The 27,853-nt window shown below is 36.1% G+C and overlaps 1 protein-coding gene across 1 annotated transcript in view; it reads left to right on the top strand.

Annotated features, from left to right (window-relative positions):
- The first annotated feature begins 281 nt into the window (after positions 1 to 281).
- Positions 282 to 27,853, top strand: part of LOC144437851 (gamma-soluble NSF attachment protein-like) — a 39,926-nt gene continuing 12,354 nt past the window's right edge. The window contains exons 1-8 of the mRNA XM_078126880.1: positions 282 to 340; positions 3,402 to 3,469; positions 11,212 to 11,296; positions 14,502 to 14,550; positions 15,321 to 15,430; positions 18,939 to 19,005; positions 20,401 to 20,630; positions 24,853 to 24,995. Coding sequence (XP_077983006.1) covers positions 282 to 340; positions 3,402 to 3,469; positions 11,212 to 11,296; positions 14,502 to 14,550; positions 15,321 to 15,430; positions 18,939 to 19,005; positions 20,401 to 20,630; positions 24,853 to 24,995 — 811 coding nt within the window. The remainder of the gene's footprint in view (positions 341 to 3,401; positions 3,470 to 11,211; positions 11,297 to 14,501; positions 14,551 to 15,320; positions 15,431 to 18,938; positions 19,006 to 20,400; positions 20,631 to 24,852; positions 24,996 to 27,853) is intronic.

Genomic DNA, 27,853 nt, shown 5'->3' with positions numbered 1-27,853 from the left:
ACATACATACATACATACGTACATACGTACATACGTACATACGTACATACGTACATACTTACAAAGGTACATACATACATAGACACGCATGTATATGCATGTGTACGTACATGTGTGTGCATACAGCCATGCAGTATGCAGGTATACATGTACTTGTTTACAGCTGTACTGTGTTCCCGCCGTCCCGGTGTTTAATAATCAGACGTTTATGGACATGATAAATGTCAATACTACAACCATATTGTTTTTATTGGCCAACATAAGGGTCCTCAGCATTCAAAATGGCGGCCGAAAGGAAGATTTCGGAAGGAATGGACCATATCCAAAAAGCTGAGAAATAGTGAGTCTTTCTCCACACTCACTCACAATTAAACGATATTTGTTTCCGTTTAACTTTGCAATGTGTATGGCCGTGAAATTAATCGCCTGTGTTGCCAATGCTCGCCATATTCCCAGTTTGAGATGACTGGCATGTTTTGATTTTGATAATGATATTGACATGTTTAGATCTTATATTTTTAGTATGGTTTATCAAGTAATTCTTGAATTTTTTACCAAATCACAAAATAATCCAAATTATCTAGTAGTATTAGGATATAAAGGGATAGGAGAAAGGCTTTACATTTAAATTGTGCATGCAACCGGGACTACACAAAGTTATTGGAATTGAATGGGAGGAGACATCACCCCCGCCCCCACCCCCACCCCACATATTACATACACTCACTGTCGCAGTTTTCGGACAGGGTCATGTTATTCGACGATTACTATTGGATAAACACTGAAGAAAACTAACACCCATCATTGCTGCTTAGATATTTTCCTTAGGGTCTTTCCATTAGGTTTTAAAGTCAGAAATAACTTTGTCGACCCAAGATTTGATCACAGTTCATGGCACCGCTTTGCAGTCTATGTCTTGGGTGCGCAAATGTAAACACTCCGATATCTGAGACACTTCCTTGCTCCAGATACGTACCATATTTTTTGTTTAAAAAACACTCAGATTTCATGGAAAATGTCATCTAGATTTGAACTGAGGACTTGGAGAAAACTATAAATGAGATATTTGTAGATTTAAATAAGAGCAAAATGATATTCAAGTAATTTTGAAACATCTCCGTGTATCTTGCACTGACAACTACAGCAGTGTTGTTACATACAGTAACTTTGAGATCACCGATATTAGTGCTCTCAAAACCGATACCATAAAATTAGTGTTGAATCAAAGCTTTAGTATCGTCTGAACTTTCATACGAAAGCTTGAGCATGACAATATGACAGGTCTGGAGAAAACAGCAAGGATTGCTGGACAAGTCGATATCTGTCCAAAAACAGAGTCTGTCTGAAAACTGCAACAGTTAGTGTATTTACTTACAATTACAAATACCATGATTCATTTCAAAGATTTCGCCAAAGCCTTCTCTCATAGTTGAGCCGTATGGATAGGATAGAACATTCTGTTATTCACGAACTACTTTTTCTGTAGCTTTGTTGACAATTGTCTGACACCAAATTCTGTCGTAATCAGACTTGGGCCTTATTATATGTCAAAATCAGACATGTTGCATACCAGGGCTGCAATATGAACCTGGTACTATTTCTACTATCTAGGTTAGTTCAAAGTTTGTAGATATGTTTTGTCACTGTTACTGGTACTATTCTTGTTTATACAATGTATGTATGAATGTCTTTATATGACTGTATTCAATCATATTATTAGCTGCAATAATTAGCACTTGTGATTTTGAGGGGTTTTTCTTCTGTTTTGTGCTTTTTTTCATTCCAATGTTTAACTGGAAGCAAATGCTACAATTCCTGTAACATTAACACAAATAGATGAGATCACGCTGAAAACGTGAGCAAGATTGGAGTACCATTTCTTGGGTCTTGAAGGCTCCATAATTAATGTTGGGGTAGGAAATGTCCCGTTTTTTGGCAGGTAAGGGGTAATTTTGCAGAAAAATCTGTCAAACTTTGCAATTCAGATCTGAATCGCTTCCATCTATTTGTGTCAATGTTACAGGAATTGCTCTGCTCCATATAAAGTACTCACTGAGTGGGAAGATGGAATAATAGAAGTACACATGATAAATCCATCACTGACTCTACTTTCACTGGTTTAATATTACACACTCACACACCCCCCCCCCACCACACACTCACACACACACACACACACACACACACACACACACACACACACAGACGCACATACATACATACATACCCACATTCGTAACATGACGAGAATTTTAACAGATTTGTGCAGTAAATAAGATTTTTTTGTAGGGAACCACAATTCTTATGTATATTTTGGTAAAGGATCAGGAACATTGGAATATCTGTTTCTCCTCTCTTACTATGCTGGGCATGCTGACAAACAGACAATTTGACATGTGCAAATAAAAAAGTTCAAAGTCAATATCGCCCAAAACACTTGGTGCTGTGTCGGATTATATCAGAATCAGTTGAGCGATCGCTACCTGATTACCTTAAGAGCAAAAGTACTTTGAAAACAAGTAATTTATTAGTTTTGCATTTACGTTGTTGTTAGTATAATAATGTAATCTGTTGGTTCCACGTATGTCTATGAGTATGACAAGTCAACTAAACTTATGCACAAGTCAGGGTACACGCTGAAATTACTATAGCAAACTATGTTATACCACTGTATTCAATTGCCAGGTATATATTTACCAAAATTCCCAAACAAAATTATGGTACATTGTGTGGGAAACCATAGTTTTACCTGATTTGCCTCTTTCTGTTTCCATGGTTCTTAGAGGGGAAATTCACATCATTTGATAAAAATTTGGATGTTAAATGAGATAAAACATGTCAGTGTCATTCATTTTCACTTATCAGTACAGAGTTGGCATTGATATGAACTTAAAAACATCACAATTACAAAAATAAGGCAGGCAATGAAGTTGCACTGCAGATCTCATACATCACTTCTGCTTAAGTTTGGATCGATGCTAATTTCATACTGATAACGTGAAGGTGAATGAAACCAATGTATTTTATCTCACTTAGCATCAAAGATTTTATCAAACAATGTGAAATCACAAGATATTCTTTTTAGCAAACACACTTTTATACTTACAGCAAACATTCTGAATCTGATAGTACCTCCACCCCTCTTTGAACGTTCTTTTTTTTGCCTACATTTCACTATATCAGATCCTCCACCCCTCTTTGAATGTTCTTTTTTTTGCCTAAATTTCACTATATCAGATACTTCACTATTAATAACATACATTGGAAAGTTTCTCAGTAAGTTCAACATGGAGAGAGTTCTGTGTACAGTAGGTTATTTTGTAGAATCTACTTCTAGCTACTGAGTGTTTGTTTATAATTTGAAATGATAAAAGATGAACTATATTTGTCTTACTTTGTAGTTTAAAGACCTCTCTCTTTAAGTGGAAGCCAGAGTTTGACAGTGCAGCAGATGAGTTTAATAAAGCAGGTATGTATTCTCGGATACTACACACTTTTCATTTTAGAAGTCTTGGGTAGATGATATTTCCCTTATACATTTACCCTCATGATGTACAATTTTAACAATATTCTATTTAGAAGTGTACTTTGTACACCCCAAGTCATATGGACAATTGGGGCACAGACTACAGTGAATTGATTATATACTTCCCTTTACTATATCCTGTCATTGTGGTTGTTGGTGCCTGAGAGGTTAGCTCATATGCGTCTTATCACTGCATTCTATATCCTGTCATTGGGGTTGTCCATGCCTGAGAGGTTAGCTTGTATGCTTCTTATCACTGCAGTCTATATCCTGTCATTGTGGTTGTTGGTGCCTGAGAGGTTAGCTCATATGCTTCTTATCACTGCATTCTAAATCCTGTCATTGTGGTTGTTGGTGCCTGAGAGGTTAGCTTGTATGCATCTTATCACTGCATTCTATATCCTGTCATTGGGGTTGTCGGTACCGGAGAGGTTAGCTCATATGCATCTTATCACTGCATTCTAAATCCTGTCATTGGGGTTGTCCATGCCTGAGAGGTTAGCTTGTATGCTTCTTATCACTGCCGTCTATATCCTGTCATTGGGGTTGTCCATGCCTGAGAGGTTAGCTTGTATGCTTCTTATCACTGCCGTCTATATCCTGTCATTGGGGTTGTCCATGCCTGAGAGGTTAGCTTGTATGCTTCTTATCACTGCAGTCTATATCCTGTCATTGGGGTTGTCGGTGCCTGAGAGGTTAGCTCATATGCGTCTTATCACTGCATTCTATATCCTGTCATTGTGGTTGTCCATGCCTGAGAGGTTAGCTCATATGCTTCTTATCACTGCATTCTATATCCTGTCATTGGGGTTGTCCATGCCTGAGAGGTTAGCTTGTATGCTTCTTATCACTGCATTCTATATCCTGTCATTGTGGTTGTCCATGCCTGAGAGGTTAGCTCATATGCTTCTTATCACTGCATTCTATATCCTGTCATTGGGGTTGTCGGTGCCTGAGAGGTTAGCTCATATGCTTCTTATCACTGCAGTCTATATCCTGTCATTGGGGTTGTCCATGCCTGAGAGGTTAGCTTGTATGCTTCTTATCACTGCATTCTATATCCTGTCATTGGGGTTGTCCATGCCTGAGAGGTTAGCTTGTATGCTTCTTATCACTGCAGTCTATATCCTGTCATTGTGGTTGTTGGTGCCTGAGAGGTTAGCTCATATGCTTCTTATCACTGCAGTCTGGGTTCAAACCCACCCAGAGTTGGCTGGGTTTGATAAAAAAATTCCCAGATCTGGTATGTATGTAAGAAGGGTGATTCTCAGTTTAACCCTACTATAAAACAACACTGATTTTTCCTGGTTATTCTGTTCCTCTTTCTTCAACACTAGGGCACTTTGGTGCTTCGCAAGTGGGAACCATGTTTGAATTTATTCAATTTAATTTGTATTTATAATGTACAATATATTATTATACAACCATGGAAGTCTTAGCAATGTTGTCCTGTTCCCAACAACTGTAAATGACAGCTGTACACTTCCCTTACACATTTACAAGAACAAGGATGATATTCATTAAAATCTAATAGGACGGTGAATAATTTAAAAATGCAATCAAGTTTCAGACATTGCACATTAGAATGTGTGGTCATCAGGGTTAGCGCTGTCCTGGAAAACCCTGGAAAACCTTGGAATTTCAAACCCTCCCTGAACCCTGAAAAAATGCTCCCTACCCCTGGAAATCAAATACGAATACCCCTGGAAAGCCCTGGAATTTTTTTTATTGTAAGTGTATGAACCCTGGGTCATAAACTACAAGTTTGTACAAGTGATGTTATGAATACTATTGTCATGTTATACCCAGTATCTCTTCCTTTGCAATTCAATGGAGAGCACGCTCAACTAACCCAAGCAATAATTTTCCGTATCACGCCCCAGCACACTTTGCCCAAATATAGCAAGTGGTCGCTCAGGGATTTAGGTTTGTTAATGTCTTCTCTATTTTACATTTTTGCGAAGAAAATAACATTTCACTGTCAATTTATGTGATCGTGTGATTCAGATGAATTACATGGGGTATATGATTAAACCTTTACAACTCGGATATGGGTTTTGTGGACCTTGGTAGTATGACTTACGAGTTATCCTAAAGTCGGACCCTTCTGCCATACATACATCCTTGGTCCACAAAACCCATATCCAGACCATAAAGGTTATTAATCTGTACAGCAATGCTCTAGGAATTGATTTTTTTTACTGAAAATATCTGAGTTTGATTGTGGAAATCAAATAATTACATGTTAATGAGCACAATATTGATTTGACAGTTAGTTTAGTAGAAATACCTTCAATATCTAAGTTTACAGCATTTACTCAGAAGTGCTAAGAAATTATTTTAAGAGAAGTCTTAATAATAGAACAGGGTTGCTGTTAAAGACAACGTCTATGATTGAGTGTCTCTCTCTGTGGTCAAGTTAGTATAACAATAATAAACATAGTGTTTATGCAAACTTGAATGAATACTGAACAGAAAGGGGGATTTGTAATGAAGAAATAGAACGGAATAGACAAAATAGGAAATTTCTCACACTTACTTGTTCTTGCCCTAGTGATTTTCCCTGCCACAATTTCACTACATATCATCCAAATGTGTTGAGATGGATATGTAGTTTGTATTTAGATATGACCTGTGAATCACACTGTCTCATGGCCCAGATTGAGAACATTTAGATACATTGTCTTCTCTGTGTCTTGCCTCAGTCAAAACAGCAGCTCATAGCCATTGAGTGTGTATATCTACACTGTAGACCTCAGTAGTGGTACTGTTTTTGTTTTTCTGTGGTTTTACTAAAAAGAAAACTGAACTTGCTATCTTTGAGTTGACTTATCAGGTCATTGACTTGGAAGACTATATCAACATCTCAAATTCAGCAACAATGTTTCAAATTTACTTCCGTTATTTAGGTTAAGGTCTAAAAAAAAATTGTTTGGTGCTGGTTACCTGACCCACCTAGTTTTTCACGTAAACTTTTTTTGTCATATTCGAGAAAACAATAAATTAAAATTGCAAAAATTGTGAAGTCTTGCAAGAAATAGTGGTTGCGGAAACTGACATCAACTAAAAAAGATAATATAAAACTGTTCTTCCAATCTGGAAACATAACTACCTGAATTAAACACTCACATATGAAAAAAATGTTTAAAAAAGATAAAATAAAAAATCTACCAACTTTGAGTGTAATCAGAACCACACAATTTTTTTGTTAGGCCTAACTAATAACATCTTGATGATTACTTGAGTCAATCCTAGTGTGGGGTGTCTGTACTGTATTCTATGTTTTAGTCAATCCTAGTGTGGGGTGTCTGTACTGTATTCTATGTTTTAGTCAATCCTAGTGTGGGGTGTCTGTACTGTATTCTATGTTTTAGTCAACCCTAGTGTGGGGTGTCTGTACTGTATTCTATGTTTTAGACAATCTTAGTGTGGGGTGTCTGTACTGTATTCTATGTTTTAGTCCATCCTAGTGTGGGGTGTCTGTACTGTATTCTATGTTTGAGTCAATCCTAGTGTGGGGTGTCTGTACTGTATTCTATGTTTTAGACAATTCTAGTGTGGGGTGTCTGTACTGTATTCTATGTTTGAGTCAATCCTAGTGTGGGGTGTCTGTACTGTATTCTATGTTTTAGTCAATTCTAGTGTGGGGTGTCTGTACTGTATTCTATGTTTTAGTCAATCCTAGTGTGGGGTGTCTGTACTGTATTCTATGTTTCAGTCAATTCTAGTGTGGGGTGTCTGTACTGTATTCTATGTTTCAGTCAATTCTAGTGTGGGGTGTCTGTACTGTATTCTATGTTTTAGTCAATCCTAGTGTGGGGTGTCTGTACTGTATTCTATGTTTCAGTCAATTCTTGTGTGGGGTGTCTGTACTGTATTCTATGTTTTAGACAATCCTAGTGTGGGGTGTCTGTACTGTATTCTATGTTTTAGTCAATTCTAGTGTGGGGTGTCTGTACTGTATTCTATGTTTCAGTCAATTCTAATGTGGGGTGTCTGTACTGTATTCTATGTTTCAGTCAATTCTAGTGTGGGGTGTCTGTACTGTATTCTATGTTTTAGTCAATCCTAGTGTGGGGTGTCTGTACTGTATTCTATGTTTCAGTCAATTCTTGTGTGGGGTGTCTGTACTGTATTCTATGTTTTAGACAATCCTAGTGTGGGGTGTCTGTACTGTATTCTATGTTTTAGACAGCCCTAGTGTGGGGTGTCTGTACTGTATTCTATGTTTTTGACAGCCCTAGTGTGGGGTGTCTGTACTGTATGGGTGGGTCGGTCAGTTTGTTAAAAATTTAAAAAGAACAGTAATTACAGTATGTGTACATGTTGGTGATACTTTCATTTGATAATGATACTTTAACAGTCTGAATGACTTAGAAATGATAATTAAAGTCAGTGGGAAACTTTGAATCATTTATTTTCAAAATGGCAGCAATAAACGATATTTTTCACTCAGCTCGTGGGTTTAACATCAGACAATCGGTAACATTGTGTTTTGGTAAAATCCTGTCATACAGATGTCAATTTTTATTGTTATTTCACCAGATTAAAAGAATAATAGGGTCACTTGGGTTATGAAAAACATAAATTAAGTAAGGCCACCCTAATTGCTTGCATCTTTAATAGCGAATATAGAAAATCATCTCTAATATGATTTATTATATCTGCCAACAAAGCTATATTTTAACTCCCATTTATCTGTGTGTGAGTTTGTTAACAGATATCTCAATAACTTATTTGAAATTTTATGGATAGATTGTCTATGAGAAAATAATTGATTCATTAGATTTTGTTGTAGATCTGATTTCAGATTTCATCAGTAAAGCCATGGCATTACCAGCATCAGCCATTGAGTGCCAACTGAGGACACCCTTCTTTGGTTTTTGTCAGGAAAATTACTTAGAATAGTGGCTTAGTGAGAAGGTATTGGCAACTTCCTAGGCTGTGATAGTATTTGAGGTCAAGATTAATGTATTTAGATTATTTTTGAAGTCAGTCAACTTCTTATTTGTTCCAGTTTCTGGGTTTTTTCATTCTTTATTTCAATAAAATGCTCTCTTTCTTTTTTTAAACACAACTTTGTTCTTTTATGTGACATGATAACCTGACAGAGTGATTGCCAAACAGTTGCTTGACGCGTAAAGCCCTGACCGAGTGATTGCCAAACAGTTGCTTGACGCGTAAAGCCCTGAGAGACCAGTAGCTTACATTTTTTTTAAAAGTTGAGGACATTTTTATTTACAAAACAAAAAATCAATAGCAAACTGAAAACATCTGAAAAAATAAGACATTAAAAAAAAAAAAATCTGCCAAGTGACTGGTGTCAGTCTATACACTGTACATGCGTGAATGCCTTGTAGTAACTGTCTACACTGTACATGCATGAATCATGCCTTGTAGTAACTGTCTACACTGTACATGCATGAATGCCTTGTAGTAACTGTCTACATCAGTCAATTCCAGTTCATGATAAATGCATTTTAGGTATTTTCAAGACAATTATTTCTAGTTCAGAGATAAATGTCTTTCAGTTATCTTCCAGTTCATAGGAAATGTCTTTTAATCACCATCTAATTCCCTTATCTCAAAGTCAGCTTAATTTAAAATTCATGCCCCACATTTATTTCCAAAAGTCATTCATTTCTAGTTCAAAGAAAAATACAGTGTTATGGTTGTCATCTGAGTTAGTTATGTACAGTTCATTGAAACATGTCTTTCAATTTTCTGGCAAGTCATTGACACTTCCTTTCCTACGGACAATGAGTGTCTCTTTTTTCTTCATAGTCAATCATTTCCAGTTAAGAGATAAAAGGTTCTTCAAATTTCTCTGAAGTCATTCACAGTGATGCTGAGACACTTGTGTGAAAGTGAGAACATACCAGTTCAATCATACCTCCCATGAGGACCAAGATTACACTACTTTAACCTTATTTTCAAGGTCGCTAGCGTTATTATGATAACATACCAACACAAGAATACCTCATAGTTCCTACAAAAGTGCAAGAATTGGTAACCTGATCTGACCTAAGATATCAGATACACCAATACTTCTTGACGTCTGCAATGAAAATATAAAAATAGCTACCAAGTGTTGATATTTTGGATGCAATTATTGTAAAAAGTAATCAAGTCTTCAAATGCATCATACTGCAGTGTTCTTTGGCATGGATGGGGAAAGATGCCTGTGTCTTTCTGAACGAAGTAAAAAAGATGCAAAGGACTACAGTCATTTCTGAGTACCTGCTTGATACAGTGAACTTCAAACTGCTAACTGCTAAATTATATTTAAACAGCCACCAAACCCAATATTTCACTTCTTTGTCTTTATCTGGACAGTATTTAACATGTTACCAGTTTCTCAGCCCTTACCCCTTATGTAAACAATTCTTTAGAGCATGTAACACCAAATACCACATTTGTGCCAAGACTTTTCAAGGTCATCTTTAAGTTTGGCAATAGACTTAATGTCTTAACAGTAATGTGTTCAAGTTGGAAGGATGTCAAAAAGAAGAGATATGTTCTTAGACTATCAAGGGAAATGAAGTGATAGGAACGTTAACAGTGGTGCTTGAGTAGTGTGAATTTACTAATTACTGCCTGATATTTCAATGGTTATAAATAATAACATATGTAACATGTCTGACTGTCATGACTGTAGGCAGTGTACAATGACTGACTCCATGTCAAGTTCAGCTACTCAAAGCAGTTCACCACTTTTATTTGTGGGAGGTCTTTTAAGAATTATCTAGGGGAAATGGCCCCCTCACAGAATATGTGCAAAAATATATTTTCAAATAACTCCTTGTTGATATCAGATACCACACAGGGATACAGACATCTTCCAAATCTCAATGTGACGGAGTACTTTCTCTCACCTATCCAGTGTGACTGAGCACTCTCTCACTGTCAGTCATATTATTTACCAGCTGCTATTTCTGACACAGATACAGACAGAACTATCTCATGACAAGTTTTCTAGACATAAAGGAATTGTCAAAAATGATTTGCAGTGATGTCATGTCCTACTTACATAGATGACAAGAATATGACAGAACCCCATGACATGTGAGTGCAAATGTGGTGTACTCAGGGTATATACATGAGTGCTTGCAGTATTCTAAGTGGCTGTACACTCTCAAGCTGTACTATGCTATGAAAAGTACAGCAGAAAACACTGCAAGCACAAGTGCAAAAACCCCAGAGTACCCACACTGGAACTCACGCAGAATGGGGTTCTGTTATTCTTACATATGTTTATCCAAAACAGTAAATTTCCATAAAAATCATAGTGTATAATCATGTATTTTAGTGTACAATGAATGATCAGGTCCTCATTTGCATATCATTTGCATGCAGGTATGTAATAATGTTTTTGGTATTGCATTGCATTGCAAATACCACTAGTATGTATGCTCAACTGTGCAAGTAATTGCTGGTACATATATATGGTATTAATTAATTAAACGAAATTGAATGATAGGAACACTAAATATTGGATCCTGGAAAATTATGAATTCATTCCATCAAAATTTACAGATATTTTCCTAAGTTTAATGTATTTCTTCAGTCTTGATACATCATATTACATCATATTTTGAACCTGTTTGAGTTTATTAAGACAGTATATCATGTTTTGTGTATTTTGATATGTATACATTATATTTATGTTGCCATGTTTGTTGCAGCTGTCTGTTTTAAGAATGCTAAGTCATACGATCAAGCTAAGATGGCATATATGAGATCAGCGCAAGCCCTTCAAAACAACAAAGCGTATCCTTTCAGTAATTGTAGTATCTGTGCATCAATCCATCTCTCTTTACGTCTAACTCAATGAGGTCCTGGGTTGAAATTTCAAATTCAACTGAAGCCACCCATACAGTCATTAAAATCATATCAATTACAGAATTCTGCCCAACGATAAACTGGTATTTATTTGGGGCAGTTACATTATAATGTCCAAATATGGTATATTGATTGGCTCAGTACACTACTTATACATTGTTTACATCATTCTAACAGTTGGAGGTTTACTCATTTGCATGAACAACTTTTGGTTCATGATTTGTCATTGAGCTTATGGAGTTAAGAGATGATTCAATACCGTGTGTAACATCTACACTACGTAATTGTTTTTAAAAAAACAAGTTTCTCATTGTGTTTCTGAGAAAATAATTTGATGTTTTATTTCAATCGGATGTGTTGTCATTATTTGCAATGTAATTTGTACTAGGAAACATGTAATAAAGCCGTTTTTTAATCTTCAAATGGCTATAAAAAAATTAGTGTCAGGCTTTTGTAAAATTATTGAGGATTTAGTTGAGCAGTTATGGAATAACAGAGTTGCTAAAAATGCAACTTTTCTTTTGAAATCATGTGTTATACTTAGTAAAGTGAGGTTGATATGTTAAAATGTACATATGTAAAAACTATACTGTTTTCAGCAAATACTGCTTCTAATGTATGATGATAACTACCCCAGTTACATTTTTAAAACTATCTCCATCCTGATTTGGTGAAATTATCGGGGATAGTATAGTAAAGTGGTATGGAATAGAGTAGCATTAGATGTAACTTTTATTTCAAACCATGTGTAATAGACAAGTGATGGTGATATTTAAAAATATATACATTTAAAAACTATTATTGCCATTTTTTAAATGTGTTCATCAAGTCAGTAATAATACGTTCTTGTACCATGACCAAGGATTTTTATTACTTTAATACAAGTAACAATTTGCCTGTTGAAGCTAATAAACAGACAGTTTGCGACATCTTGTCAACCGGAACAGGCAAAACATTACCTGTTTGTGGTAAAAGAACATATTATTATTATTGTTATTGCCATTTTTCAACAAGTAATGTGAACTACCTCAGTTGACATTTCAACAAACATCTGTTGGAAGGAAAACTCTATGAGAATGTAACCTTTTCTGAACTTCAGTAAGTATGTATGTCAAAAAAAATGAAGTGTAAGGCAAAAAAAAATGAATTGTTTCTGGTCACCACGCGAAACACTTCAATACCCTTGTGTCAGTCTTTTTTTTGTGTTCCTCCAGTCCATGTAGTCTGCAGATCTGTGGAGAAACACAAAAATAACCCTCCCTACTTCAGTGAAGACAACTGCAGAGCCAATCATGAACATCTGCCCCACATACACACTTGCTCTAAAATACTAAATAAAAAGAACAGTAACTGCCATAAATAGTGGACTGAGTGACAGATTTGTTGAGAATTTAAAAAAAAAATCACATCGTCGCACCATTTTAGACAAACTGTCCTGACCAGAAACAATTTTTTTTTTTTTTTTTGGCCTGATGTCATGTAAGAGCTATAGGAATGGCAACAACCTTTATAAACATCTGTTGCATGGAATAGATACAAGGTACAAGGAAATGTGACCTAGTATGGAGTTAACTTCACACAAGATGTATGTCAAAAATATTAGTGCATGTTTTATATTACTCCTTTGCAGTGTAATCATCTGAAATGGACTTTCACCTGGAAACACTTGTTGCAACCATCTGTGACTTTGAAAATGTTATTTCTCGTCAGAAATATTTCCTTTGATTGAAGGCACACAAGCTGGGTGTATATGTTTTGAGATGTCATTTTTTTTCTGCATATTTTAAAAGGTACTCATAGTATTCTACTTACTGATGAATACTTAACCATCACTTGTAATTAAAAGGTACTCACAGTATTCTACTAACTGATATACTCTTAAACCATCACTTGTAATTGACTGAACTCAAACCTGGTATTAGGATATAATGATCCGATGACATAATTTATTATATGTATCCAAAAATACAATCAACAGTCCTAACAATGCCAGAACACAAATGATAATGTCATTGAAGGTATACATCGACATCAATATTATACTAGATAGTTAAGTGATGTGATGTTTTTGTAAGTATTTTCATAAAGCAAAAAGCTTATGAACTCAGCTTGTGCCACTTCCAATAAATTTATTTTTATATCAGTCATATGGAATGAGGATAGTATGGAACCACACATCAGCTATGGAACATGTGTGTGTTACCTTTGAATCACGTGACTATGACGCTACATGTATGGAACCACACACATGTATGGAACCACACACATAACTACATGCAGCTAAACCTCTCTGTTTACAAACATATACATGTTGAAGCCTTGTAATTCTCAGCAAACACTGCTTCAATGTCAATAACCTCAGTTTCTTAGTTGACATTTTTACAAACATCTGTTGCAAGGAAAAGCTAGATGAAAACATGACCTTGTGTGAACTTCATAAACTAAATATAAGTCATAACAACAAACAAGTCAGGCGCCAGTACATGGGAATGCTGGGGTTCAAAAATCAACCAGATCTGATTTATGTACAAGATCTATGTCAAAATACAACTGCAGACATCAGACCGTGGACAAAAAAAACTGTTACAAACAGGGAATTCAAAGCAGACAACTGAATTGGATTAATAACACTTGGCTCAGTATGTTGGAACAGCAGAGACTTGTATTACACACCATATGGTTTGATAAGAACAGTTTTATGGCCTCTTTATGTGTACATGAAATGCCAGGGGAACTGGAAATTTGTTTGAGTGGCCTTAGAACTGTTCTTATAAAATGATGGGATGTAATACAAATCTCTGTACTTCCAACGTGCTGTGCCAAGTGTTATTAATCCAGTTCAGTTCTTTATTTTCCCTGTTTGTAACAGGTTCCGTTTGTCCACAGTCTGATGTCGGCAGTTGTACAAAGTTTGGACATAGACACAAATGTATATGACAACCAAATATGGATTACATGTACATGTTATGTTTTGCTTGGGTGCTTGACAAGATCTTGATTTCACACAACTGGTTGTTATCAATTCTTATTGAAGGAATGTAAGATGATTGATGTCTTGTGATAAACTTTCAGTTAATTATTGCAAAACATGCGATAAGAAATGAGCTTTAAGTCCTTGACATTTACTAATCAGATTATTTCACAGTGCTAAAGCGTATGAGAATGCGGCAATGATGATGAAGGTAAGATGAACCATTCAGAACATTTACATGTTATTCTTGTCAACATTTCTCTACTCTCTTGGGGGGGGAATCCTTCCAATGAATAAACTAGCAATGTAAAAAAGTTCCCAGATAAAAGAGATGGTGGTTGATTTTGATTATCTGAACACTATGTACATTTTGTTTATTTTGATATCTAGTATGTCCACAACATAAAGTAACCTTGTCTTGGTTTGATTATCTGAACATTCTGTACACATTATATTGGTTATTTTGATGCCTAGTATGTCCACAATGTAAAGTAATCTTGTCCCTGTTTGATTATCTGAACTCTCACAAAGCTAAACTGCAATTGCATCTCTCAGTGTCTACCATTAAATCATCCCTTCTATGAGTTACCATATTTCTTGCTCACAGAAGTGTGTCACGACAAAGTTTGGTCCTGATACATGAGTTAGCTTAAAGGGGAACACCCAACCAGGAAATAAAGGCATTTTGATTAACTTTGGGTTCTGGAGAGTCATTTTTACATGATTTTACATCACTTACATTACACATGAGTTCAGAGAAACACCACAGAATGGAATAGTTGAACAATAAATATCAATGGTGTTTTCACTGAAGGTAGTAGGCACTTAGGAGTCATGCATATTCATTGTTCACCTGCTGCATATGTATAGGCCACGTGACCAAAAGTAAAAATACCAAGTCAGGCACAAATTGCTGACAAGTAATTGTTGGTAAAATCTTGAAATGATTGTATTGTTATCAATTTTCTGTTTTGAATGTAGGAAATGAAAAATATGGACGGTGCTGCAGATTTAATGTCACAAGCAGCTGAGATGTACAGAGAACATGGTACACCAGATACTGCAGCATTGACACTAGAAAGAGCTGCAAAGTAAGTACATGCAATATGTAGATATTCTTCCCAGTACTTTTGACGGTTCAGTTGGGGAAAATATGAGTGTCATAAGGGGTACTGTTAAACAAGTTGTGACAAAACCCCTTTGCCATCTGAGTGAAGAAATATTGGAGAATTGTATAATTACATGTATATACCTACAGAAGCTTACAAAGAAAAAAACATTGGGGCAACATTTGAATGTGTTGACTTACATTTCAAGTACTGTCTATGACAAAGTGACACAGATGCGTGTTGTTGTGATTGACACAGTATGACCATACTATGAGTTTCACATTTTCTGTTCAAATACATACAACTTGGTTTGCACCTAGTATAAATCACTGAGAATAGACAATGCATATGTGTATTCCCATATTATGCCATTTGGGCAGTGGTTTTATTCATATAGGCAATCTCAACAGTGTGTCACTTGTGTGTATTCCCATATTATGCCATTTGGGCAGTGGTTTCATTAATATAGGGAATCTCAACCGTGTGTCACTTGTGTGTATTCCCATATTATGCCATTTGGGCAGTGGTTTTATTCATATAGGGAATCTCAACCGTGTGTCACTTGTGTGTATTCCCATATTATGCCAGTTGGGCAGTGGTTTTATTCATATAGGGAATCTCAACCGTGTGTCACTTGTGTGTATTCCCATATTATGCCAGTTGGGCAGTGGTTTTATTCATATAGGGAATCTCAACCGTGTGTCACTTGTGTGTATTCCCATATTATGCCAGTTGGGCAGTGGTTTTATTCATATAGGGAATCTCAACCGTGTGTCACTACACATTGATGTGGTATTACAGGTTTGAGGTCTTCAGGCATGAACTTCAAGTGTAAGACATACCTGGTATTGTGATTGGCCTAATAATAGCTACATATACAAGTAGTTCAAACAACTTATGTCTAAATGCACACAGTGTTGACAGAGTACCCAAATGTAAACATATATACCAGGTACAGGTTTGAACACTAGTGACATTGAGTATGCCAAAATATTTACCTTGTACTTGACTGTGAGAGACGTGGGGAATGTTAATGAGGGCTAAGTAATGCACTTTTAATCGGTTGACATTGTGGTAAGTGAAAACCAGTGAATGGATTTATTGCAGTAATGTCTGCTTTAAGATGTCATTTATTACTAGTCAGAATAAGATTAATTTCAACCAGACAATATAGTTAAAAAAATCTTTATGATATCAATCACCAATTTTAAAGCTGTGCCTTGTGTATCAGATTGTATGCATCTCAGGGAGTGTAGATGAAGACATATTAAGCATATAATGATTTCATCAGTGATATGCAAATTAGGTTTAAAGTGTTCAATTTGGTCAAAAATTTATATCTCAAAAAGTACTTGGCCAAAGGGACTGAGATTTGATGAGATGTTTCTAGAAGTGTTATTCTGCAGATTTTGTTCAAAATATTTTGATACAATTGGCCCTAGCAACCATGACCATGCCCTTAATAACAACCAAATGCCAGTATATTTTGCTAAAATAACAATATCATCTGGTAGGCAAGTGAGTAAATGTTCAAAAAATGTATGCAAATATCCCTAGCAACCATGCCCATAGCAACAGCCAAACAATAGTGAATTTCACAAAGATAACAACAGGGATTCTTAGACAAGTGAATAAACATCCAAAAAGTATATGCAAATATACCTAGCAACAAGACCATGCCCATAGCAACAGCGAAATGATCATGTATATTGCAAAGATAACAACAGGGCTGGATAGTCAACTGGATAATCATTCAGCAAATGAACACCTATATCTAGCATGGATCATCGTGTGGATAAATATTTTTAAAAACTGTACACTTGTGTTACAATGCCATTGGTGCCATTTTTTACCTTGTTATGTTTACAACTATACACACATTGTTACCTATAGATGATTCAATACTGTTCATGGTACAATGTACAATAGAGAATAATTCAATGTTATTCCCCAATCTTTTTCTTTGTTGGAAAATATGAAGGACCCAAGGTGGCTTTGCCACTATGAGTTGCTAGACGAGTAGTGACAACCCTTACGTCACAAGTATTTCCAAGCTGAATGAAGAAAAATATTGGAGAATCACATTATTATACCAGTGCCAGTAATATCAAAGAAAATAGGGGAAAGTAATGACAATTCTGAACGTTTTGACTCATATTTTGAACATAGCAGCAGAACCAGTGACGTAGACACACGTTGTCGTGACATAGACGCAAATTGTCATGACATAGAACGACCAGAGTATATATTCCATGTTTTTTGTTCAACTTGGCTCATGCATGGTATAAGTTATTATTATCTAAGAGTTTCAAAAAGTGGTCCAGTAACAGCTAATGCAGTTTTAAGACTTTGCACAGTAAGCGATGGCAACCTCTTCAGTGAAATGAAAATACACATACACAAGGTGAAGAGTGAAATTTAGCTTTTTGGCAAGATACCAGGCACCAAAAATTAAACAAAGAAAATGTCAAACTCCAATACAAAAGTGTAGATCGCTGTTTGGTACTTCCATGCAAGTTGGTCAACATACTTCTATACCCACAGTTCCTCAGTCACAAGATGAACTTAGATGCAAAGTTGAAAGTACTTTACATTGTACATTGTATAGAGTACTGTTCTTGTAATGTATGAATGCTTCTACATGGCCTCATGGTGAGGAAAGATGTTTCTGTTCATTAGGTGTTGTTAGCTGTCACGTCATCTGTGGGCAATGACTGCCATGTGCTATTCATAGTTGGTTTGAACTTTACAACACCACCTAGAGAGACTGTGTATACACCAATTACAATATACAGTTTTCTGTTGTTCACTCATGTTTAGGTTTTGTGAAGGAAACTAGGACGATATCAATGTACATCTTTGAACACTATGACAAGAATCCCAGGATTTTGATAATAGAAAATAAATTGTTTGCACAAAGTGTACGAGAGTATTACAACAAACATCATGAAAACTGAAACTAAATTTTGCCAGCTGGACGAAATTCGTACTATGAATGCTACATTTTATCATCTGGCATGACAAAATCTTACCAACATTGCTTCTTTAAGCGTCTGGCATGACATACATCTTAACCAACATTGCTACACTTTCTTTGCACTGACAGTGAGCTACCATTATCAGTTAAATGTACAAGGACAATACATGAAGCAAAACCAAATGTTGGCGCATTCATTCTGATATTTTTGAGATCATTTGACTAAATTGCAACAATTCTACTTCAATTCTTGTCATGACAGATGATAACATGTGGAAAAGTTAATTAGATTTTTATTATGATAAGATTTAGCAATGTTTCTGAGATATTTGTCTGGCCAGGCAATAAAGTGTAGCAATGTTGGTACGATTTTTGCTGAGTCAGACGATGTTTTGTTTCAGGTTACATGATTTTTGTTGTAAGAGATGTTACAACTTTTGGCTTATTCTGTTTATATTTACCAGTAGATTAGTGGATATAAATTCAGTGAGTTGTATAATCTTGTTTTTTCAGAATGTTGGAAACTGCAAGGCCTGCCAGAGCAGTTGAATTGTATGAACATGCATGTGAAGTTGTTGAGGTAGGTGTCGTGTAATCCAACCTAATGTTTTGATGTACAAATGCATATCTATGTGTGGCCATACAATTCATCATTCACAGACCTGTGGACATCAGTCACAAGTGGGTTTCTCTAGTAACTTGCATCTACTATTTATTAATTTATGTAATTAAGCATTTTCGTGCTTCTTGTGTTTTGTATGCGATTGGTTGATGCAAGTAGTCTTGTCTCGTTCATCCAACTTGGCAAATACTTCATCAGGTGGGACTAGATATCTCCAGCGAGGTTAACCTGCGATTAAAATTTATTAACATGGACAAGTTATGAGAGAAACCTGCTGGTAACTTGCATCCATGGGTCTGGGCATGCCGAAAGCATTTTATTTTATAAGATGGATACAGTTTATATGGAGGATTGAAACAAAAATGAATCGCAGGACAGCTAGTATATACTAACGCTGTCAATAAGTACAGACTTAAAAACAAAAATCACAGTCTTCAGACAGCGCTGAAAGGAGTGAAACCTTTGTTGATGTACAATTCAGACAGCTAAGAGAAGGAATAAAAGCATCAATAAGTGTAGACATATGTATAAAAACTTACAAGTATTATCACAGCTAAGTAAAGGAGTAAAGCTCTCAACAAGTATAGATGTACAGAAAGTTAACAGTCCTCAGACAGGTATGGGAAGGGAATGAGTAAAGCCTTCAACAAATGTTGATGTACAAAAAAGGGTATCAGTCCTCAGACAGGTACAGCAAGGAGTATGGCTATCAATAAGTGTGAACATAACCGTTTAAGCCTTAAAAGGGAATGAGTAAAGCTTTCAACAAATGTTGACGTACAAAAAAGGGTATCAGTCCTCAGACAGGTACAGCAAGGAGTATGGCTATCAATAAGTGTGAACATAACCCTTTAAGCCTTAAAAGAGAAAGGGAATGAGTAAAGCCTTCAACAAATGTTGATGTACAAAAAAGGGTATCAGTCCTCAGACAGGTACAGCAAGGAGTATGGCTGTCAGTACGTGTAGACATACAGAAGAACTTGAAGTCCCTGGAAAGATAAATGAAACAGTAAAGATGTCATAAAGTGTAAGATGTATAAAAAGAATCATTCACCATATGTATATACACTGTTACATGTAGTGAAAAATCTGTAACAAACAACTCCCCAAGTCCTCCAAACTTTATTCTAGCTAGTTCCCATTGAGGATATTATGCTGCTGCATTCAAAAATATGGTCATAGCTTAGAAACTTGTGAAATTAAATTAATCAGTGTATGAAATACATGAAAATTTTAAGTGACAAACATTTCAATGCCTGCATCAATGTTACAGAAGTTGTCATGTATCAATGTACCTTAAACCTTAGAAATGTCAGTGACAGTTAAATTTTGATTTGCTGTTTTATTTTGAAGCTTGAAGATCGACCAAGGCAAGCTGTAAATTCATTGAGCTCAGCTGCTAAACTGTTGGTAAGAATGAAAGAATATGACAGAGCTGTGGCAATGTTGAAAAGAGAAAGGTCAATGTACATTGACTTGGAGAACTTTCCATCAGTTTATAGGAATCTAGTATACACAGCATTAGTACATATACATAGAGAAGACTATGTAGCTGCTGATCAAACCATGCAACACGGATTAAGGTAGGTCATGTAGATATCATTCTAGTTTGTCTTTAACACCGCCCTAGTTCATTTCATTTACATTTCTAACTTTGATCAGATTTCTCACCTGATCTTATTAGCCCCAATGGATGGACAAGTTAGGGGCTACAACGTTGGGTCCCATGTGAGTGTTCATCCGTCCAATGCATGCATGCATGTACACCTGTATATCTGTAACATGCATAGGCCATTTTCAACCAAACCTTCAACAAATGTCAAGTGCCATAGTCAGCATATGTGTATGTCACTTCCTTTCGTGGCCTTTACAATAACAGTCAAATGGTGACCATTTTGATCATAAAAATTCACATTTTGCCCATTAACGCTGCAAGCTTAATAGAGACTTTATTCATGTCTCTACACTCATGTTATCAATGGCAAGCTTTCTAATGATACCTTGAACTGTGACCTTGACCTTTATCTTAAGGTCAAATAGGCATAAAGTGTCGTAAACCTTTTATGCACCAACTGTGGAAGCTTGATATATAGGACCTCATGTAAGTGTCTACACCCATGTTATCTATAATAAGCTTTTTAATGGGACCTTGACTTTTGACCTTGACCTCTCTATCTTCAAGGTCAAATAGCCCAAAATCATCAGTGCACATTCACAACTTTCATGTGCATGGGCCAATTTCAACCAAACCTGGCACAATTGTCAGATACATTAATCTAGTTGTACACATATTTGTTTCATGACCTTCGAGATAATAACTGAATGGTAGCCATTTTTGTAATTAAAAAAATCAGAATATGAATTTTTAAGTTGAAATAGTGGGGGCTATGTAGTTGCCAAAGCCTTGTTTTGACAGAATTAATACCTACAAGTACCTACCAACATACATACATACATAGTCACACACACACACACACACACACACACACACACACACACACACACACACACACACACATACACACACACACCTCCCTACCTACCTACCTACCTACCTACCTACCTACATACATACATACAGTCACACACCACACCTCCCTACCTACTTACCTACATACATACATAATCGCACACACACACACACACACACCTCCCTGACCACCTACCTACCTACATATAGTCACACACACACACACCTCCCTCCCTACCTACCTACCTACCTACCTACCTACCTACCTACATACAGTCACACACACAAATACCTACCTACCTTCCTTCCTCCCTCACGCCATCTAATAACCGCCCTCCCTCTAAACTGCCAGTCCAATTTCAGGTACCCAATATAGACACCCCAATTTTGTATTTCAGATCCTTCTATTTTGCATTTCTGATGAAAGTTTTGTTAGAGTTTTGAAATGGCAAGTTTATTTCAAGATTTGATAACTACCGGTAGACTGCAGGTAGAACTATTACACTGACATAGAAGAGACTATCCCCTATAACTCCTGTCTTCTCTACACTTACTCCAACATCTTTTGAATTGCTCCTTTAATGATATTGTATTGCAATTTGAATATTTAGTATTTTGTGCTATGATACCGAGTATAAAGTCTTCACTTGAAGAGTTTGTTATGAAAAATACGTCAAAACATTATTGGCTAGGTGTGTAGGAATGTTTCAAGTGTAATTCAGTGTGTACTCTGTAGATGATCACATTTTCCCACCGTGCTCAAGTAGTGACTACCAGGACACTGCAACCTACACCTAGATACTTTGGTATTGAAAAAATGTGAATACAAGGAGGTGAGACCAAACAAACAATGTCAGTCCCAACTTGTCCTCACAATGAACTTAAAAAGAACTTGTTTACCGTTCTACTACACATTGTGATAACATTGTTGTAACACAGCCTATATATATGTGTGTGTTGGTGTCACAGTGCTGAAAGACTACGGTTATATATCAGTTAACTTGTACTCATGGAATGTAACTTCATCGTACAGTATGTGAGAAGTGAGAAGATGTTTCAGTGAGAAGTTAAGAAGAAAGAATGCATAAGAAGATGTTTTAGAATTAGCTGTATGTAGATGCCATTGCATTAGAGAGTAGAGGCCATATGTTAATACGTTGAATTTGGGGAGTACATGAATTTACAAGATTTCAAAGTTTAATGTTGATAGCAGTAACCAAGACAAGTATACTATAAAAGGTAGAAATAAGTCTGACTAAACTTTTCCTTTAAGGTGATAGTAGTAATCAATACAAGTATTCTAAAGGTAGAAATAAGTCTGACTAAACTTTTCCTTTAAGTTGATAGCAGGAATCAATACAAGTGTAATAAAGGTAGAAATAAGTCTGACTGGACTTTTCCTTTAAGTTGATAGCAGTAACTAAGACAAGTATACTAAAGGTAGAAATAATTTAGTCTGACTAAACTTTTCCTGTAAGTTGATAGCAGTAGCTAAGACAAGTATACTAAAGGTAGAAATAATTAAGTCTGAATAAACTTTTCCTTTAAGTTGATAGCAGTAATCAGTACAAGTGTACTAAAGCCAGAAATAAGTCAGACTGGACTTTTACTTTAAGTTGATAGCAGTAATCAAGACAAGTGTACTAAAGGTAGAAATACATCTGACTGAACTTTTCCTTAAAATGAAAATGTTCCAGTTACTGTTATTGTATGCCACATTGGTCTATAGTTTTTTTGTCTGTAGTTTTGTCTACAGTTTTGTCAGTTTTGTGTTCTATAACTTGATTTGTTGCTAGGATTAACTCTCTGTAATCCTATGTGGATTTAGATATGTATCTCAATATGACAACTGTGTACACACGCTGTATTGCAACCCTATTCTCAAGCCATGTATCAGTGTGTCAGTAAAATATTTTCTATCCCTGTATTCAAATTTCTACCCAAAACCTTGCAAAGTAATCGTCGTTGTAGGTATGCAAATTGTTCATCATTGTTAAATCTTTTATCTCTCTTATCAAAGAAACCATGTGCACGTTAGTATAAAGACAGCAATAAAAGTCAGTATTTAAGTGTGAGAACTGAGCAGTAATAAAACCTGATTCTGTGAATGCTCCGTTAGAGCATGAATTGCCCGACCTACTTCATTCCCCAAATCAGAACAGAGGTCTGCAGGCCGACAACGTCTGTGTTTAAGTCCAACATATCGGACATGACCCAGATTATGTTAGTAAGACCCCCAGACAATATGGAATGTCAATAATATCACCACCTCAGAGATAGCTATGTCTGATACACTTTCCAGTGTTATGTACTTGTAGAAAAAGTTCAGCAACCAATTGACTTTTTAATGCTTGCATTTGGTAGGAAATGTGCATGTAACCCTTTGACTTTCTACTTGATTAGTTAGGTATTCTCACCAGAGTGTGTAGATGCTCTCTCATGAACTCACTGATGTCACTTTTGTATTATTGTATGTAATGTCTGTTGGACTGAATAGCAGAACCTTGTACTATGGAAAATTTAATTTACAACATGGATTGTAGTCTGTAAAATACCTTCTCAGCTACCAGCTACAAATCAGTGCAAGATGTTGATTTGTTTCTTTATTAGATGGTGTGTGTGTGTGTGTGTGTGTGTGTGTGTGTGTGTGTGTGTGTGTGTGTGTGTGTGTGTATGTATGTATGTGTGTGTGCATGTGTGTGTATGTATGTGTCTGTCTGTGTGTATGTATGTATGTGTGTATGTGTGTGTGTAAGTATGTATGTATGTGTGTGTGTGTGTGTGTGTGTGTAAGTATGTATGTGTGTGTGTGTGTATGTATGATGTATGCAAGTACGTATCATATGTATGTATGTGCCTGCATACGTGCATGCACACATATACATACGCATGCATGTACATACGTACCTATGTACATACAAATGTAGGTAGGTAGGTAGGTAGGTAGGTAGGTAGGGAGGTAGGGAGGTAGGTAGGGAGGTAGGGAGGTAGGTATGTATGGAGGTAGGTATGTATGGAGGTAGGTGTGTATGGATGTATGTATGTATGTATGTATGTATGTATGTTATGGTGGTGTATGTATGTGGTGTTCTGTGTGTTTGTCCATTTCCATGTGTATATGCAGTGTTCTATGTGTGCGTGCATGTGTGCTGGCCATATGCTGCACACACATATAGATGTTTTACTATATCCAGGTATCAGTTTTATGACATTGGAACTATACAGAAAGGGCTGTCGATGGGAAAGACATATTGTAATGTCAATATCTACAAGAGTAAGACAAAAACATACAGTCAGTTATACTATAAAAATGTTTTTATGTTCCTTCTTTTCAGTTGTCCTGGGTTTCCTGACAGTGACATGTATATGGGGTTAGCTCAGTTACTGGAGGCGTATGATGAACAGGACCAAGACAAAGTCAACGCATTGGTCTGTCTACCTCTATTTACATACATGGATAATGATGTAAGTATATACAGTTACATTGATAATGCCAAAGGTAGCATGAAATTCCATTAATAACTTTGACAATTACCATCCATAGATTAAAGTATGTAGACTCATTTATCCACTCAGGTCATTTGATTAGTAACAAAGTTTGAACTTGATAACTCTGGAGAAAATTTCCTTACTTATTCAGAAGATTTCAAACTCAGCTGAGTTCCTGGTCACATGATCTTGCAATGATGTAGAATGGCTTGACTAAGGTCCCTGTTGTCCAATCAATGTACATTCATGTTACTGTATGCTTTTACTGCCAGCCAATCAGTGGTTAGCCAACAATTCATGATCTAATTAAGGACATGTGTTTCATCTAATGAACTTTGTGGCACAAACTGATTTTTAAAACTTTAAAAAGATAGAACATATGACCAAATATAAATATATAGGAACTGTAAATGTAAATGACAAATGCATACTAACTTGCACACTGATTCCATCACAAAAAGTTCTTACAACCACATGTATTGACAACTAAACTTACGACCACATGCATTGATGTCTGAACTTACCACCACATTCATTGACGTCTGAACTTACCACCACATTCATTGATGTCTGAACTTACCACCACATTCATTGACGTCTGAACTTACAACCACATGCATTGACATCTGAACTTACCACCACATGCTTTAACGTATGAACTTACCACCACATGCTTTGACGTATGAACTTACCACCACACACTTTGACATCTGAACTTATCACCACATGCATTGACATCTGAACTTACCAAAACACTCTTTGACATCAGAACTTACCAAAACACTCTTTGACATCTGAACTTACCAAAACACTCTTTGACATCAGAACTTACCAAAACACTCTTTGACATCAGAACTTACCACTTTGACAACTAAACTTACAACCGAAGTATGGGTGTCTGTGAAAACTTTCATTGTACTACAGGTGTACAACACTTGAAAGTAAACAGTCACTATAATTAGATACTTGAATTGTATGACTGTGTGGTGAGTTTTGCATGACAAGACAGGAATGTCAGCCGTACCCTTACAATAATTTCTAATTAGAATCGTGGTCTTCATAATGTCATGGTGTTCCTGTGTGACCTCCTTTTGTGTTGAGGTTAAGGTCGACATGAATAAGTCTGTGAAAGACATTTAAACAGAGAAGCTTAGGATGGATGATATCCTTCACCCACTAATTCCCAGTCACTGCAAATATACCCAATCACTCAAATTCAAGGACTTTGAGACAAAGTACCTTCTTTACTTTTAATAGGAGTAATATGTCAAAGTAATCTCACTGAGTGGGTATATGTCAAAATAGAAGGTCTCTCAAACGTCAGTGGAAGATTTATGTGGACCATAATATCAGTTTAACCAACTGTACCCTGACCTATAAAACTCTGGACATATAGCCAAGCCATCAAAAGTTACAAGTCGAGAGTTCACGCTATTGTTTCAGGACATAGAGCTATGCTGTCAAAACTTACAAGTCTAGAGTTCACTTCAGTGTTTCATGGCTTATACTAACTATGGTGTCAAAACTTACAAGTCGAGAGTTCACTTCAGTGTTTCATGGCTTATACTAACTATGGTGTCAAAACGTACAAGTCGAGAGTTCACTTCAGTGTTTCATGGCTTATACTAACTATGGTGTCAAAACTTACAAGTCGAGAGTTTACTTCAGTGTTTCATGGCTTATACTAACTATGGTGTCAAAACTTGCAAGTCGAGAGTTCACTTCAGTGTTTCATGGCTTATACTAGCTATGGTGTCAAAACTTACAAGTCGAGAGTTCACTTCATTGTTTCATGGCTTATACTTGCTATGCTGTCAAAACTTACAAGTCGAGAGTTCACTTCTGAATCAGTGTTTCATGGCTTACAGCTATACTGTCAAAACTTAGGAGTCGAGATTACACTTCATTGATTCATGTTTTTTCTATGTTATGTCTATGAAAACAAAACACAGATCTTAACCACTATAGACATACAGTACTAGTATCAAGTTTGATGAACAGGAGTCTAAAGGATTAGTTAGAACCATTCTTCTATTTGGGAGCACATTTTTTCAGTAGCTCTACCCAGGAAATTGTTTTAGCTTCCCCCCCCCCCCCAGGCTAATACAATGGCCCTGTCTGTCTGTCCATCTGTCCATAATATATTATTTCTCAGACATGCAATATACAATTTCATTCAAACATGATACAAAGGTGACATTACATATGGACATATGCACTTCGTTTTTTGATGTATGCATATTTGACTGCGTGGCGGCCATATTTTGTCGATATACAAAAATCACTATTTACTGCATAACTCAAAAACTGTAATACATTGACACTCCATTCAAGTGTCTACCCCCATATTATCAGATGTAAGCTATCTTTGAGACCTTGACTTTGACCTTCAGGATCAATTATCAAAATAAAGCCAATTCCTGCCTATCACAGACACATTGTAGTATTTAGTGCTCGTGTCACTTTTACTAAATGGCTTCCATATTTTCAGTTATTAAAAATCACTGTATTACTGCATAACCTAAAAAATCCAAATACATATTAGACTCTATTCAAGTGTCTAACCCCATATAATCATCTTGTATGAGTGACCGTTGACTGTTACCTTGACTACAGGGTAGACCATCAAAATTAGGCTATAATTACTTACATATTGCAGACACTTTGTTGCAATTATGTGTGGCTAATGTTTTTCAGATCATGTCTATCGATAATACACAGTGATTGTGCATTTTTGTGTACAACAAACAAGGATGCTCGCATTTGGATATCGATCACTTGCATACAAATATGCAATAATGTTTTACCAGTGCAAGTAATATCTGGTACATATGTAATAATACAGTG

This window comes from Glandiceps talaboti, chromosome 7, assembly GCF_964340395.1.
Source record: "Glandiceps talaboti chromosome 7, keGlaTala1.1, whole genome shotgun sequence".
Classification (NCBI taxonomy): Eukaryota; Metazoa; Hemichordata; class Enteropneusta; family Spengelidae; genus Glandiceps; species Glandiceps talaboti.
Note: the sequence above shows the minus strand (reverse complement) of the source record. Positions and strands in the feature narration are given on the sequence as shown.